The sequence below is a fragment of the Xiphophorus hellerii genome, chromosome 5 (assembly GCF_003331165.1).
Source record: "Xiphophorus hellerii strain 12219 chromosome 5, Xiphophorus_hellerii-4.1, whole genome shotgun sequence".
NCBI classification, from domain to species: Eukaryota; Metazoa; Chordata; class Actinopteri; order Cyprinodontiformes; family Poeciliidae; genus Xiphophorus; species Xiphophorus hellerii.
In genome coordinates this window covers 6,818,803-6,833,268 of record NC_045676.1, presented here as the reverse complement: position 1 = coordinate 6,833,268, position 14,466 = coordinate 6,818,803, and the positions used below count along the sequence as shown (strand labels likewise).

Sequence of the window (14,466 nt, the reverse complement as noted above, 5' to 3'; positions counted from 1 at the left end):
GGTACCGGTCCGCGGCCCGGGGGTTGGGGACCACTGCACTACAAAACAAGAGGAGGAAAAGTCTAGAGCACTGCAAAAAAAAAAGATAAAGTATTTTGGGTCTACTTTCAAGTGCATCTTAATATTATCTAATAATTATATAATTATAAAATTATAATAATTATATAATTATAATAAGAATTATATTATTATCTTAGTATTATCTTGGTGCACTTAAAATAAGACAAAATAACTTTCCAGCAAAATATAGGAGCTTTTTTAAAGTAAATAATTTTTTAATACTAATGAAAAAATATAGTTAACCTGAAGAATTATTTCACTTATAACAAAAGGAAAATGTCTTGTTATAAGTGATTTTTTTTTTTTTTTGCTTTTTGGTGACAATAAAATCCCCTCATCATCATCATCATCATCGTAGATTCAGCAGCAGCGAGTTGAGCTGAAAGGTAAAATGGTGGCGCTCAGACCCAGCAGAGTGATTGGCAGGTAACCAGCTGAACAAACCTGTTCCTCGGAGCCAGGTGAGCTCAGGTGGGCGGAGCTTGTCACAGTTTCTGTGAGTGGAGGAAACGGGGCAGGTACAGCAGGCTGTTGGTACTGACAGAGTTCAGATGGGCTGCTCTGCTGGAGGCAGACGGACGAACACTGGGCTTTTAGTTTCTATATATTTTAATATGCTTGAGGTTCACAGCAGAACAGGAAACCAGGATTTGCAGTGATCAAGTAAGTATTTTCTGTTTGGTTTGGTAATCAGAGTTTTATGCAGTCTGACTGGGAATTTAATCTGTTTTTAATTCCAGTTTAACAGCCTCTCACTGCAAGAACAATAATTGTTTAAATGAACAAGAATCCCTTCTACTTAGATGTGGATAGAGTACCCGACATTGTACTAAATAATAAAAGCCCTACTACAACATATTTTTCAACAAGTAAAAGTAAAAGAGTAAAAAAGTATTTAGAATATTTAAATCCCAAGAAATTGATCATAACATCTGATTTATTATTTAAAAATGACAGAAAAATATAAAGTTATTTTTACATTCTGGTATTTGAAAGAGTAAAATGAAAAAAAATGTATAAAGTAAAATTACTATATATATATATATTTGTATTTATGTAAAACAAGAAAGACTGCATATAAACAAGACGTCTCACTTTGACATAATATGTAGATATTTTTTGGTGATACTTTGTTTCTTTCATTCAAGTTACTTAAAGTATATAGAGTACCCAGAAGGCTTATGATACTTTATTATATACTACTATATAGTAGTAGTAGTAGTATGACTCAAGTAAAGTAAAAAGTAAAGGTACAGTAAAACTACTCATCAAAGTACATTCTTTCCAAAAAGCAAAAACAAGTTAATGTAACTGAGTAAATGTAATTAATAGTTACATTACTTTGACAGAAACTATAAGTCTGCGTTTGCGTCCCATGGATTTTTTTATAAACATGGTTTTGTTCATTTGATGAAATTACTCACAGTGGGTAGAAAATCCAGAAGGTTTATGTTTATAAACCATCGTAACATTAGTGAAGTAAAAGTAAATAGTACGTGCACAAAACTAATCCTAGAAGTACTCAGGCACATACAACTCAGCAAATGTAGATAGTTACTACCAGAGTAGTACACAAAAATTGTACTCCAAGTAAAAGTAGCACTGCTTCCACATATTTTTACTCAAATCCAAGTAGCTATCTAAGAAGTAAGAGTAAAAAGGTATTTCGTAAAAAGTCTACTTGAGTACCGAGTAACTAATCAAATTATCAATCATTTAAGATTTTAAAATTACTTAATCAGGCAGATCAAAAAAGTCTGATTTTGTGGAAGTTTTGGTATTTTAATAACAAAAATTATAATTCAAACAAGTCACAAAAAATAACGAAATCAGGCAAAAGAAAATTATTCCACATCAGTTTATTTAAATTTAAAAAACTTTAAATAAACAAACATGTGCAGAAACTGCAGGTCTGAGTCTGGATAATTTTTGGTTAAAACATTTTGTGTTTTTCATTCAGTGGGTAGAAAATCCAGAAATTTTACGAGTAGAAATACTTCATAACAATATTACTCAAAGTACAGCATAGTAAAAATACTCCTGAAAGTAAATTTGTTCAAAAACATCGTTCAAGTAAATGTAATTGAGTTAATATAACTAGTTACTACCGAACTCTGCATCTACTTTATTGAAAACAAATATTAGAACAAATATCTGGTCTGATACGTTTTTCTCCACCTTTTTAAACCAGACGGTGAAACCTGAATTATAAACATTAAACTGATGCGATGCTTTCACACGCAGACTCGGAGTGAATCCGTCATCCATGGAGTCCAATCTGTCCGAGCTGTCCTCCGTCGAGGACGAGAGCCTCTACATCCAGCCTCACTACCGGGAGTCGTACCGCCTGGCCGTCTACGCCCTGCTGTGCGGCGGCGTCGACGCCTACGAGGAGTACCTGCAGGCGGAGCAGGTCAGCCACTTCCTGTCCGAGGAGGAGATCCGCTTCATTTTGGAAAGCGCAGAGCTACCGGCTGTGGATGAGGACTCAGGAAACGCAGACCGGGTCAGCCCCTCTACCTACTTCCCCAGCGAGTCCGATGAGGAGGTTCCGGAGCTGGAGCTGGGCTGGCCGCAGGCCCGGCCGGACGCCGCCGACACCAGCATCAGCCTGCTGTTCCACCCGCCCCGGCAGAACACGCCGACCATTAAAGAGGTGGTGCGGAAACAGATCCAGCAGGCGCGACAGGTGAGATCTGAACCCTACCTGTTCTCTGTACACTGCAAAAACACAGCCGTAGTTTCTAGTGGAAATAACTTTTAAATACCAAAATATCCACATAGCTTCAGATTTTGGTCAATCAGATTATGTAATTTTTAAATATTAACTGATAATTTGATTAGTTACTACCTGAATAGAATATGCTGAATTACTCTTACTTGAGTACAATGAGGTTTAAGAAGGTGGTGAAGTTTTAAGACTTCGTGGGCTTGAAATTTACAACAGTGTTTTTTATTTTTAGACCAATTTTTAGACATTTTCTAGAATAAACTTGGACACTTCTGAGCTCCAAAAGTCAAAAATTAAATGGTAAAAGTCTGACATTTTGAGATTACTCTTAGAAATTCACTAGAAGAAAATTAGGAATTTCTGAGCTTGTAAATTTTAAAATTATTTTTTAAAAAACTTATAAGTTTTTAGATTAACTTCAGCACTATTCTAGAAAAAGCTTGAAAATTTATGAGTTTCAAAAGTAAAAAATTTTCTACTTTTAGAAATTTTCAGTTTCAGAAGTTGAACATTTTTGACTCTTCAAACTCCCGTTTTTCTTGCAAACGTTTGGACTTTTCAAACTCAGAAATTTCTGGTTTTTCTTATAAAATTTCTCAGATTAATGTAAATATTTGAGTTTTTTCTTCCAAATGTCTGACTTTTCAAACTCAGAAATTTCCACGTTTTTTTCTAGATAATTTCTGAGATTAATCTCAAAATTTCTGACTTTTTCAGCATAAATTTACTACTTTTTTTCTATCTACAATGGCCCTAATAGACCATCATACAAATAAGACAAAACCAACTTACAAGTAACTTTTCAGCAAGAAATAGGAACTTAAGTAAATAATTCCTTAATTTAGATGACTGGCAGATTATTTTCCTTACAGGATGGTACAAATTTCTTGTTATAAGTGAAATAATCTACCAGTGGAAGTAGTATTGTTTTATCCATATTAATGAATTATTTACTCAAGACAAACTCTGACATATTCCTGAAAAGCTAATTAGTTGTCAGTTATTTTTGTCATAGTTTACTAAGACATTCACACAAGAAACTAGACAAAAATACTTGGTACGGTTTTATATTTTTGCAGAAGAATTCTAAAATGCATTTAAAATCTTCTATTTACTAATCTGCGTTCACATTATTGAAAGGTGCTTTGTAGTCTGATTAGAATAATCAATATCCTTTACAAATAACCTCCGAGTTATTTTTATTTTCTATCTCTATGTGTGCCTCTTGAAGGATATCTCCTTAACAGCGTATTTACAGGGCATATGTGCAAAGTTTTACTGGTTTTTTTGCAGTTCTTTTTTAAAACCAGACAAAAATGACCTGGGTAAATATCAAAAACTGCTTTTAGATGATGAGTTCATCAATGAAGGGGGAAAACAGCTGGTTGTCCCACCTTTAGACGCAGCTAAATAGATGCACCAGGACCCTTTTTCCCATGCAACAATTATATTATTTTACCTAGTTAATTGTAATATGCAATAATATTTCTATATATTTTCACCTGAATGACGTTGGTCCTCAACCGTCTTCAATTTAAACGAACTTGGTGTCAAACAATGTGCTGCAGCAAAACGTTTCATCTATGCTATAATGTTATGATGTTAAAGATTTTAATTTAAAGTTTCCAGAGGTCGTCTCGTTTAATTTGATGAGGGAACTTCACTTAAGTGTTTTTTTTCTTCACAATTTGTATGTTGGTTAAAACTACCTGAAACAATTATGCACTGGATTGTCAGCTGACATCTTTTAGTTTTCAGAAAAAGGAAACACCTCTTTCTAAACGTGCTCACTAACTGGAATAAAATCATTTTTCCAGTAACCTGTTAAACCAGATGCCATTGCTTCTGTGGGTTTAGTTTAATCACTGTAAACATGATACTGAAGTTAAAACATGAGCGCTGTGCTTTATCGGCTTCGGATGCTTCTGCCTGCCGAGCATTTCCTGCTTAGCACTAAACATGGCTAAGGATGCTATTTCTCGTTAATGAGCGATCAGTCGCCATTTTTCGACTGTCTTCCCATAACATAAAGAAACACATTTTTCATAATATATTGGATTAAAAACAAAGACATCGGGAAACTTACGGAGCTTGTCGAGTGTTAAAATTTCAAAACAGAACCGCATAAGGAGCATTTTACATCCAACACCGGATAGTTTGGACCTTTTCTCATTCCCGTTCTCACATGGCCCAGCCGCCATCTTTGGTTTTGTAAATGGCTCCGCTTATGTGTGACCAGTGGCGCCCTCTGCTGGATGGCGGCTGAACTACAACACTAAAAGAAGATCTAAGGGGAAGTTATTAGTGAATCGATTGGAACTACTAAACCATTTATCGACAATTAATTGTAAATAGGTTAATTGCTTCCACATTGCACATTGAAAACACATTATATTTAATACACCTACTCACTAAATGTAAACTATTGGGATCTACAAAATTACTTGCAAACGTACAGTCCTTGAACTTTTTTACATTTTCTCACATTCATCCTCGGACCTCTTGTATTTAACTGATATCTAATGTCAGACTTAATGTTGCACATAATCCTGAAAAATAACATCAATTTTGTACAAAAAAATGGACACCAATTGACTTTATAGCTTGATTTTATTTATTTATTATTATTTTCTTAGTTTTGACTCAACAATTTTGGCCAACATGACAAAATGTTTGCACACCCCTGCTACCACATCCAAAGTTTCTGTCCAAAATATTCCAGTCACAATATACCTAAATATACTTTCACATACATATACTGTTGTTCTGTGAACTAGTCAAGCTACTAAAGCTGCAGCTGGAAGAGCTATTTACGTGTGAATGTAAATGATTACCTGTGTATCTGCTCAAGCCCAACAAAGCTTTTTGTGCAGCCACTTTCTCAACACATGTTTCAGTTTATGGCAGGTCCAAACAACAACTGGAGGCTCATTCTGCCTGAAGGTACAGCCTATTGGCCATGGATACAGACTGAGCATGAGTGCATGTCTGGGTTTCCATGCCGGTTTGTGCAGTTGTGACAGTTGTTACAGAAACAGGTCAAACAGGAACTGATCGTCACTGGGAAGCATTCCACAACCCATTCAGTACAGTTTGTTTCTCATTCCACCCATTTTGCAAAACCAATCATTTTGAGTTTTCGGGGGAATTAAATCTAATCATAAATTATATTGACAGGTTACTTTATAGAGAGTCCACCCATAAAGCAGTCAATTAATCCAGATACTTATTCCCACTAGCTTGTTTTCTTGAGCTGACGAGGCGTTCAGGGATGGGCACTGTTGGTTTTTCAACACACAGACTGTTTTGCATGTAGATAAAACCACAGCACCATCTTCTGCATGTTTGCTGTGTCTCTTGAATGGCTTGGTAGCTACAAAAAAATGAAATTAATTATCTAAATCTAACGATTTTCTCCTTGACTCCATGAAAGCCAAACTTGTAGAAACCACAACTAATAGGCGTGTCAGCTTAACTGGACTGTTATGTCTTAAAGGGTTTGCAGGTGTGCCATACTCTGTCTAATTTTAGATAATGAATTGACAATGAAACAAACAAAAGATTAAACAAATTGCTTGCTGTGCCCAGATCTAGAATTGTTCAGTTATGTAATAATTTGTTGAGTTTTACAAAATTAATAAATCCTGAATTCGGTTGCTTAGATGAGAGATTAGCTCAACTATCCACCTTTTGTGAAGCTAAAGCTGTAACTCTGTTTACAACAGAACAAATATGATTGAATCCTGTGTATTTGTGTTTATGCGCCTGCAGATTGTTGCCATAGCGATGGACGTTTTCACCGATGTGGACATTTTTAAGGAGCTAATCAGCGCGGCTCTCAGAGGGGTGGTAGTCTACATCCTCCTGGATGACTCCCGGGTCAGCAGCTTCCTCAACATGTCACGCAGTATGGGCATTAACCTCCACGACATCAAGGTAAAAAAAATACAATCAATCAATCAATCATGTGGGATGGAGCTGGACCTTTTGATTAGCATTAAAGCTGCAGTATATAGCTTTTATATTTGTTAAAGCTGTCACCATGTTGTGCCAGTATAATCTGAGAAACAACTGAATGTTGCAGGAAAACCGTTTATCCACCTTTTGTGAAGCTAAAGCTGTAACTCTGTTTACAACAGAACAAATATGATTGAATCCTGTGAATCCTTACCATAGTCATTGGTGTCTATGGTAACTAGCATAGCATTCACGACAAGCATGATTGACAGCGCTAAGACCCTCCTCCTGGCTCTGATTGGTTGTTTCCAGGAGGAGATACATTTTTTTCACAGATTATCTGTCTCATATCAAACTGTCAGTACATGGTGCCAGTTTTAACAAATATGTTAAGAAAAGTTTTTCTTTAAAAGTTCAGTTTTGTAGCTTTAAGTAAGATAAAGATGCGTCACAGACAGTGTGCTTTTGAACTTTTCTGTTCTCTCTACAGCACTTTGGTCAAAATTGCAGTTGTTTTTAAATGTGTTGGATAAATAAACTTACTCGAACTTGTTGAAGTTATGAGGGATACATTTTCCATTTAGCTCACTGAAAATCCTAAAACAAGGTAAACTCCTTATTTTCCTAAGTGAATATTTCCCTCTGGCTGCTTGCTGTCATCAGCCACTGATATTTTAAAACTATTTGCATCTGCAACACCCCGTCGTTTCCATCAGTTTCCAAAGTATAGCAGCATGTAGCAGTAAAAATCAATATATCAAGTAAACACACTATTAAACTTAACTATCTTAACCTGACTTAACCTCCAATGAGCATGCTATGCTAGGTCAGACTGTAGGAATGAGTGAGTGACAGGTATGTCTCCTCTGGACACATTTTAAAGGTTTAAGGATTGGCAAAGTGACTTCAGGTAAGATGATCTCAAGAGATTTCACGGAAAGGCAGGAATTAAAAAATCTATAATTGGAGTAAACAAACAAGCTGGTTTACCTCATTAAGATATTCTCTAAAAGGTTCCCTGGAACTTAAAAGGAAAACATCTCTGCATGTTGCCTGTAGCACTGCCCTTCTTCCAGTAATTATTCAACTAAGGCTAATTTCTGCACACACATATTAAAAAGTCTATCCTTTCTCTTTGCTTTGCTACTTCTTATCGTACGGCACAACTGTGTCAGTGCGGCTGGGTTTTCCTGTTAAATGGCATCAGGATGATGTTTCAGCAGAGCAAACAACGTGTGAGGAGGGAGAGCACAATGGCAGCTTTGTGATTGTAGTGCAAAGCACTCAGCCGCCACATCATAACATCGACCTTGTAAAAACTGACAAGTTTGATCTTGTAGAGTTTATCTGTCACTAGTAGTAATAAAAAAAACCTGGAAAATGTTCACTGGATGGTTTTAGGAGTGGTTGAACTGACAGAGCTATAAGTTCACTATGTTTTCTGTTACTATTTACATTAAAGTGACTAATTTGGGTTTGACTCTTTCTGGGAGTCACAATATAGAGCTCTAAATACTATTAATCCTCAGTGTTGCTGTAACATTCAAGCAACAAATATCCCAAATGTGAATCTTTGTTTTATTGCTGCATGTTTTTCACCGCACACGGGATCTGTTATCTAAAAACACCCAGCGCTTAACCACAAATGGTTAGATACTGAAATACCCCAGAAAACAAAAGCCACTGCGCTGGAAATGTTCCTGTTTTATTTTCTTTTTCTTTGTAAATGATGTCAAACATGCTTTATGCAGCCTCCATCCACTCCAGTGGCTTTGAAACAGGCAAAGTCACATTCCAGTTATAATCCAGAGTTTTTCTTTCAAAAAGGCTGCTGACATAACACAAAAATTTGTTTACGCCACCGTACCGGTTTTATGCTAGTTACAACCTCTTATCACAACAGTCCTGAATTAGCTCAGTCTGATCACATAAGATTCCTTTACATGATTATATTTAATTTTTATGAATCAAGGCCACATCCATCACTATTACCTGATACAGAGATCTTTCGGGTTGCTGCTACAGTCTAGGAAAACAGCTGCTAGCCGCAGGCAGAAAAAAGTCTAAGATAATGGATCGATAGATATCCTTAGCCTCTAACTGGACTTTTTGTTCGTCTCTTTCAGAGCCTTCGTGTTCGGACGGTTCAGGGGGAACAGTATCAGTGTCGGTCGGCAGCGAAGTTTCATGGAGGCTTGGAACAGCGGTTTATTCTGGTGGACTGCCAGACGGTTTTATATGGAACATATAGGTGAGTCAGTCTTGGTGGGTCAAAATCTATATGCTGGGTCCATAAAAGCCCTGCTCATAAGATTATTAGCATGATTCCACTGAAAATACTCTTGCTCTTGAACTGATTCAGTTTGTTTGCCTTCAAACTTTGGTGCTTTGTTTGGGGAACCAATCATGCATTGTCCACAGTGGGTGTTACACACCGTGGTAGGAGAGCGTACTAGCAAGATGGCTGAACCGACTGAGCTGTGTGCATTACTTTGTTTACATGTCTTCGTTTAATTTCCACATCCATTGAACTTTCATCTGATCACCAATACAGTGTTCACTCTTACTAGATACAACAGACAGGTGTAGCCTTCCTCGCTTGATGTTTGTCACCTTCTTCACTAATACGACAAAGAATAAAAACATTCTTCACAATGTGACTCCTGACTGCATGCAAGTGGCCCCACAGCTCCACCAGCATTCCTCAGGATTCTGTTTTTTGTTTTTTTTATAGATGTGATCGTATAGTTTAAAACGATGAAACAGTTAATTCCACAAAACAAAACATTCTTATTCCATGAATCAAAAATAACATCCATCAACACAAAACAGTAAAATAACAGACAACTGCCAAAGCAGTTACGATATTCACAAAACACTTTTTTTTAAAAACAAATCAATAATTTATATTTGAACCCACCTCATACGACAAAGAATAAAACACTCTTCACAATGTGACTTCTGACTGCATGCAAGTGGCCCCACATCTGAAAAATAAAAGACACAGTTAGTGATGCGACTGAGTGGTCAGTCACCAGCTGGCGCAGCTCCCACTCATAGGGTCATATTTTTCCAGCCCAACCACAAGAAAACTTTACAAATTATATTCTTAGATGTTAGAAGTTCTTACAGTATTTCATTAATTGCTGAACTAGAAAAATATGACCCTAAGTAAAAAAAAAAAAAACAGTAGTGAAGAGCTGCTTCAGACCGAAGGACCCGGTGCATGCAGTTACTCATCACACCACTAGGTGGTTCTGAACATATGCATTGATTAAAAATCTCATTATAAATACATACTGTTATTATTATTAATATTTTGGGTAAAATTCACATACACACACATTTTTCTCTCCGTTACAGAGGCTAATGTCAAAAAACAACAGAGAAATTGATAACTTTGTACAGTGACGCATTTACCAGGTGATAACGGAGATGGCATGACTTTGCTTTTGAGCCCAAAATGAAATCAGTAGCTGGGTTTCCTCAACAGACCACTGCACATCTGCACATTATTCTCTGGCATTTTTGTTAGGCATTTCTTTGTTCAGATGATCTGTCATGTGACTGTTGCACAGAAAAAACAACCGTTCAGCAGTGCCCAATTTGAACCTGTGGAAAAAACACAAAATTGATTTTAAAACATGTTCGGGAACCGAAACAGGCCCCTAAGTCGTTGGTGCAATAGGCCTACATGGGAGCCCATGTTGCTGAAATGTTTTATAAAAATACAAAAGTCTCTGCCTAGCTTGCCTCTTGCCATGCCCTGTCTTGCCTCTTGCTTTCCCTCAAATTTGGGGACTGGCCCCAAACTGTAATAGGCCTACATGGGAGCCCTTGTTGCTGAAATGTCCTATTCAAATAAACTAGGCCTTGCCTCTTGCCTCTCCTCTTGCTTCGCTTCTTACCTTGCCTTTCCTCTTGTCTTACTTCATGCTTTGCCTCGTATTTTACTTTGGGTCTCATCTTGCCATGGCTCTTACCTTGCCTTCCCTCTAGCTATGTCATGGCTGACTGCTAAAACATGTAGATGTTTATTGTGTTAGCTATTAGCAACATCTTTTATACTGCAATACTCCCTCATATACTGTGTCTTTTGTGTTTTTCAAGCTACACCTGGTCCTTTGAGAAGATCAACCTGAGCATGGTCCTAGTTATTACCGGTCAACTAGTTTCTTCCTACGATGAGGAGTTCAGAAGATTATACGGTCGATCCATAATTCCTGAAGCTCTGTCCACTGGGAGTCTTACATCTACGTACCCAAAGTCCAGTCAGCTTTCTCTCAATCTTCACATGAAATCCAGACCTAACATGACAGTTTCAATAAACGACAGGTTTAATGATGCAGCCACTTTAAACAGGGGCTTCAGTGTGCAGGAGATGCTGCATCAGTCTCACTTTACAGACACAGGGAACTTAATGAGAGGTCACAGTTATGGTGGAGATTTGCAGAAGTTGAATTCCACGAGTCGCCTGAGAATGGGAACCAAGAACCTTGGAGTTCCTCTTTCTGGCACCCCCCCAAGGCACAGCAGAAACGTGCAGCAACCAAACAGAGCATCTCAGCAGCACCTGAGGCACCAGACTCGCTATGGCACAGACCACAATCTGATACCGTTCAACTCTGAAACATCTCTTAACAAATGGAAGATGGACACATACCTAATACAGAGCGATATACCTCCTGATGCAGAGCCCCCTGTGAGTAGTCCACATAGCAGTCACATGGGCTTAAATGAGTATCAGTCACAGATGATTCACAACAGGTCGATGAACATTAAGTCTAGAATGGAGGAAACGAGGCTAAAAAGGCTAAGCTTGCAGGAGCATGCCAATCTCAGGCAAAGTCAAGAATCGTTGCGATCCTTGCACTCAACTGCAGAAAGACCGCAACATATGAGAACTCATCGTGGAAGACCGAGGGGTGTAGAAATGAATCCAAATACAGAAAACACTCTCAATCTGAAAGACAATGAACTCTTTAAGGAATCTGACAGAACAGAACAAAGTTTCATGGATAGTAAACGCTCGGCCTCTCACAGCAATATCAAAATGGGTGCCGATCGAAAGGCGATGCCTGTGCACAACTATGCTCCTGCAGGGACACAATCAGATACTGGATTAGATTCAAAACTCAGTGATTCAACTCTCAAGATCTCTAGTTTAATTTCTGGCAGTCTCAGGCAGTCCAGGGTGATGGAGTCTTTGACCGAGATGCCTGAAGAAAAAGAGGCATTAAACGCTCGTGGTGATCGCTTTGAATCAGCACTTAGAGACAAAAATGAAATGAGATTTGAAGATGAGAATGTTGTCCAGGGAGAACACCTTAAGAAATCAAGCTTACCTGTAGAATCAAATCATCATCATAGGGCTGGTAAAAGTTATGGTAAGATCCAAAATAAAATAGACTCACCTCCTCCAAGAGAAGGAAACAAATCCCTTCATGTACCCTCAGCAGAATCTGGTCGAGTTACTACAAAGAAAGAGCACACGCTGAAGGAGTTTACAGACAAGGAAAAGAAAATCTCCATGAAAGAGAAACAGGCCATACTGAAATCCCAGGACACTTCGGACTCAAACCGAGAGCTCCAGGCAGACCTTTTTAAAGCGTCTTCTTTAGGGCGACTGAATATGAAAGAACCGTCAACAGAAACGTCCCAGCAGCAAAACTCTCTCAGTGGGCTATTGGAGACAGAAAGACGGACAGAGAAACAGAAATCTCCTTTCTCAAAGCTGTCCTCTCAGCGATCAAGCAAAAGAAAGACAACCCCTTCTGCAGATCAGGACCAAGGCTCAACAGGCGCTCCGGACAAAGAAGCAGCGTCGGGCTCTCAAGTCAAGAGAGAAAGGGCTTACAGTCGCTATGAGCTCCTGATTAGCAATGATAACATCCACCTGGATAAGACAGGAAGGTCAACGAAGAGCTCAGACAAATTGAAAAGCTTGTCCCTAACTAGACGGGGTGACGACTTTCGTACGCATCAGACACAAGGGGGCGCTGACAACAAACTGGGGCGACTAATGCAGCGAATGGGAAATCTGATGAATAAAAATAAATAGGCACATCCGGTAGGGGGCGCTGGTCAGTTTGATCCTTCTCTAAGTTGAACCTTTGTAGTTTTGATCAGTATGTCCCACTGTGGGACAATTCATACAGGTGATGTGTCAATCCATACCTTCATGATTGAAGGTAATTTTCTATATTCTACTAATAGCTTAATGTGAATCCAATGGGATAAATCAACAGTAGCAGCAGGGGTCATAAACTGTCATGTTTAACAAGAGGCAAATTGAAAAATACACATAATATCCAAAATAAATGAGATTCTTCAATCTTCACATGTAGCAGACATACAAAGGAATCAAAATTACGTTTTTCAAGATATTCCTGACACTAAGTACCAATAAAGCAGACCTGTCATCATAGTTCAAAAATATAATAAAATTTCTGCATTTGCAAATAAACTATTTTACTAAATTATTTGTGAGATTTTAGCATTGACTTTAGCATGGTGCAATAGTTGCTAGGACTGTTGCCTTGCAGCAAGACGGTCCTGGGTTGGTACCCCAACATGTGGCCTTTCTGCATGGAGACTGCATGTTCTCCCAGAGCATGGTGAGTTCCCTCCAGGTACTCCCACTTCCTCCCACAGTCCAAAAACACAACTGTGTGGCTAACTGGTCTCTGTCCAGGGTGTCTCTCATCCGATAACCGCCGGAGAAAGGCCTCCAGACACCCGTGCCTCTGCAAGCATAAGCATTTACAGACAATGGACAAGAGGGCTGGATTTTAACATTTCCATGATTATGTGTCTCCAAATGTCATGAAATACAGAGAATGAAAAGCTTTGCTTACAGGTAATAGAGAGAAGTAGGAAGGGAGGAAACTGCTACATGTAGATAGACAGCAGGGATACAGAGAGATGAAAGGTGAAAGGTCAAAGAGAAGTTGAGGCTTCTCTCTCTTACGTTGTGTTGTTGCTTGGATCCCGTACCCAACCCTGATGTTTACACACCTAATGTTTACATATCTGCACTTTGCAAGTTTTTCTGTTGAAGAGTATTTTTATTTTTATTAAATGTGTTGCAGTAGTTCTACTGGACAAGAAATCTGTAACAAAGCAGGGATTTTCTAATAATATTGAAACAGTAAGCTGCAACGTGTCTCAAATAAATCCATGTAAATATTAAATATTACTGTACAGTTATGGTAAAAAGAAAGTACTTTTCCATTTTGCTCCATCTTTGTTTTAATAAATTATGATGTGGTGAAATTTGTGTTTTGTAAAGACAAAATCTTTTATATTTTAAAACAGAGAATAAGTTGTTTTTACCACGGCTAAGTGTACATTTTATAATATTTTAGCAAATTTTGTTTAAATAATTTGGTTGATGTCCCCAGAGAGAAAGAGAGGAGATTCGGCATCTTCTCCCCACAGTGTCATGATTTAAACATAATTCTGTTTTTTAACAAAAGTCTCTATTCATGAACTCTTTCAGCCATGTAGTCAATTTAAATAATTTTTTTTCTCCAAGATTTTTAGATCACACGTTACATGTGGCTTCAGGTGGATGTAAGCAAACGACACAAGATGAAGAAAATGCTTTATAATATTAAAGCAGATTTTATCTGCTTTCTAATATAACAGCGTCTTCTCCATTTTGCTATTGTGTAAAATGCATCATGTTTTTATGATGTTGATGAAACAATAATGAA

At 37.8% G+C, this 14,466-nt stretch overlaps 1 protein-coding gene across 1 annotated transcript; it reads left to right on the top strand.

Annotated features, from left to right (window-relative positions):
* The first annotated feature begins 582 nt into the window (after positions 1-582).
* On the top strand, positions 583-14,286 carry LOC116720231 (protein FAM83B-like). The gene is made up of 5 exons (XM_032563375.1): positions 583-723; positions 2,305-2,749; positions 6,563-6,727; positions 8,875-8,999; positions 10,859-14,286. The coding sequence occupies exons 2-5, from the start codon at positions 2,327-2,329 to the stop codon at positions 12,807-12,809; spliced, it is 2,664 nt and encodes an 887-aa protein (XP_032419266.1). The 5' UTR covers positions 583-723; positions 2,305-2,326; the 3' UTR covers positions 12,810-14,286.
* The last annotated feature ends 180 nt before the right edge of the window (positions 14,287-14,466 follow it).

Coding starts and splice junctions, on each gene's coding strand:
- LOC116720231 (XM_032563375.1), top strand. CDS start 2,327: ATGGAGTCCAATCTGTCCGAGCTGTCCTCCGTCGAGGACGAGAGCCTC. Junction 6,728..8,874: donor TTAACCTCCACGACATCAAG/GTAAAAAAAATA, acceptor CGTCTCTTTCAG/AGCCTTCGTGTTCGGACGGT. Junction 9,000..10,858: donor GTTTTATATGGAACATATAG/GTGAGTCAGTCT, acceptor GTGTTTTTCAAG/CTACACCTGGTCCTTTGAGA.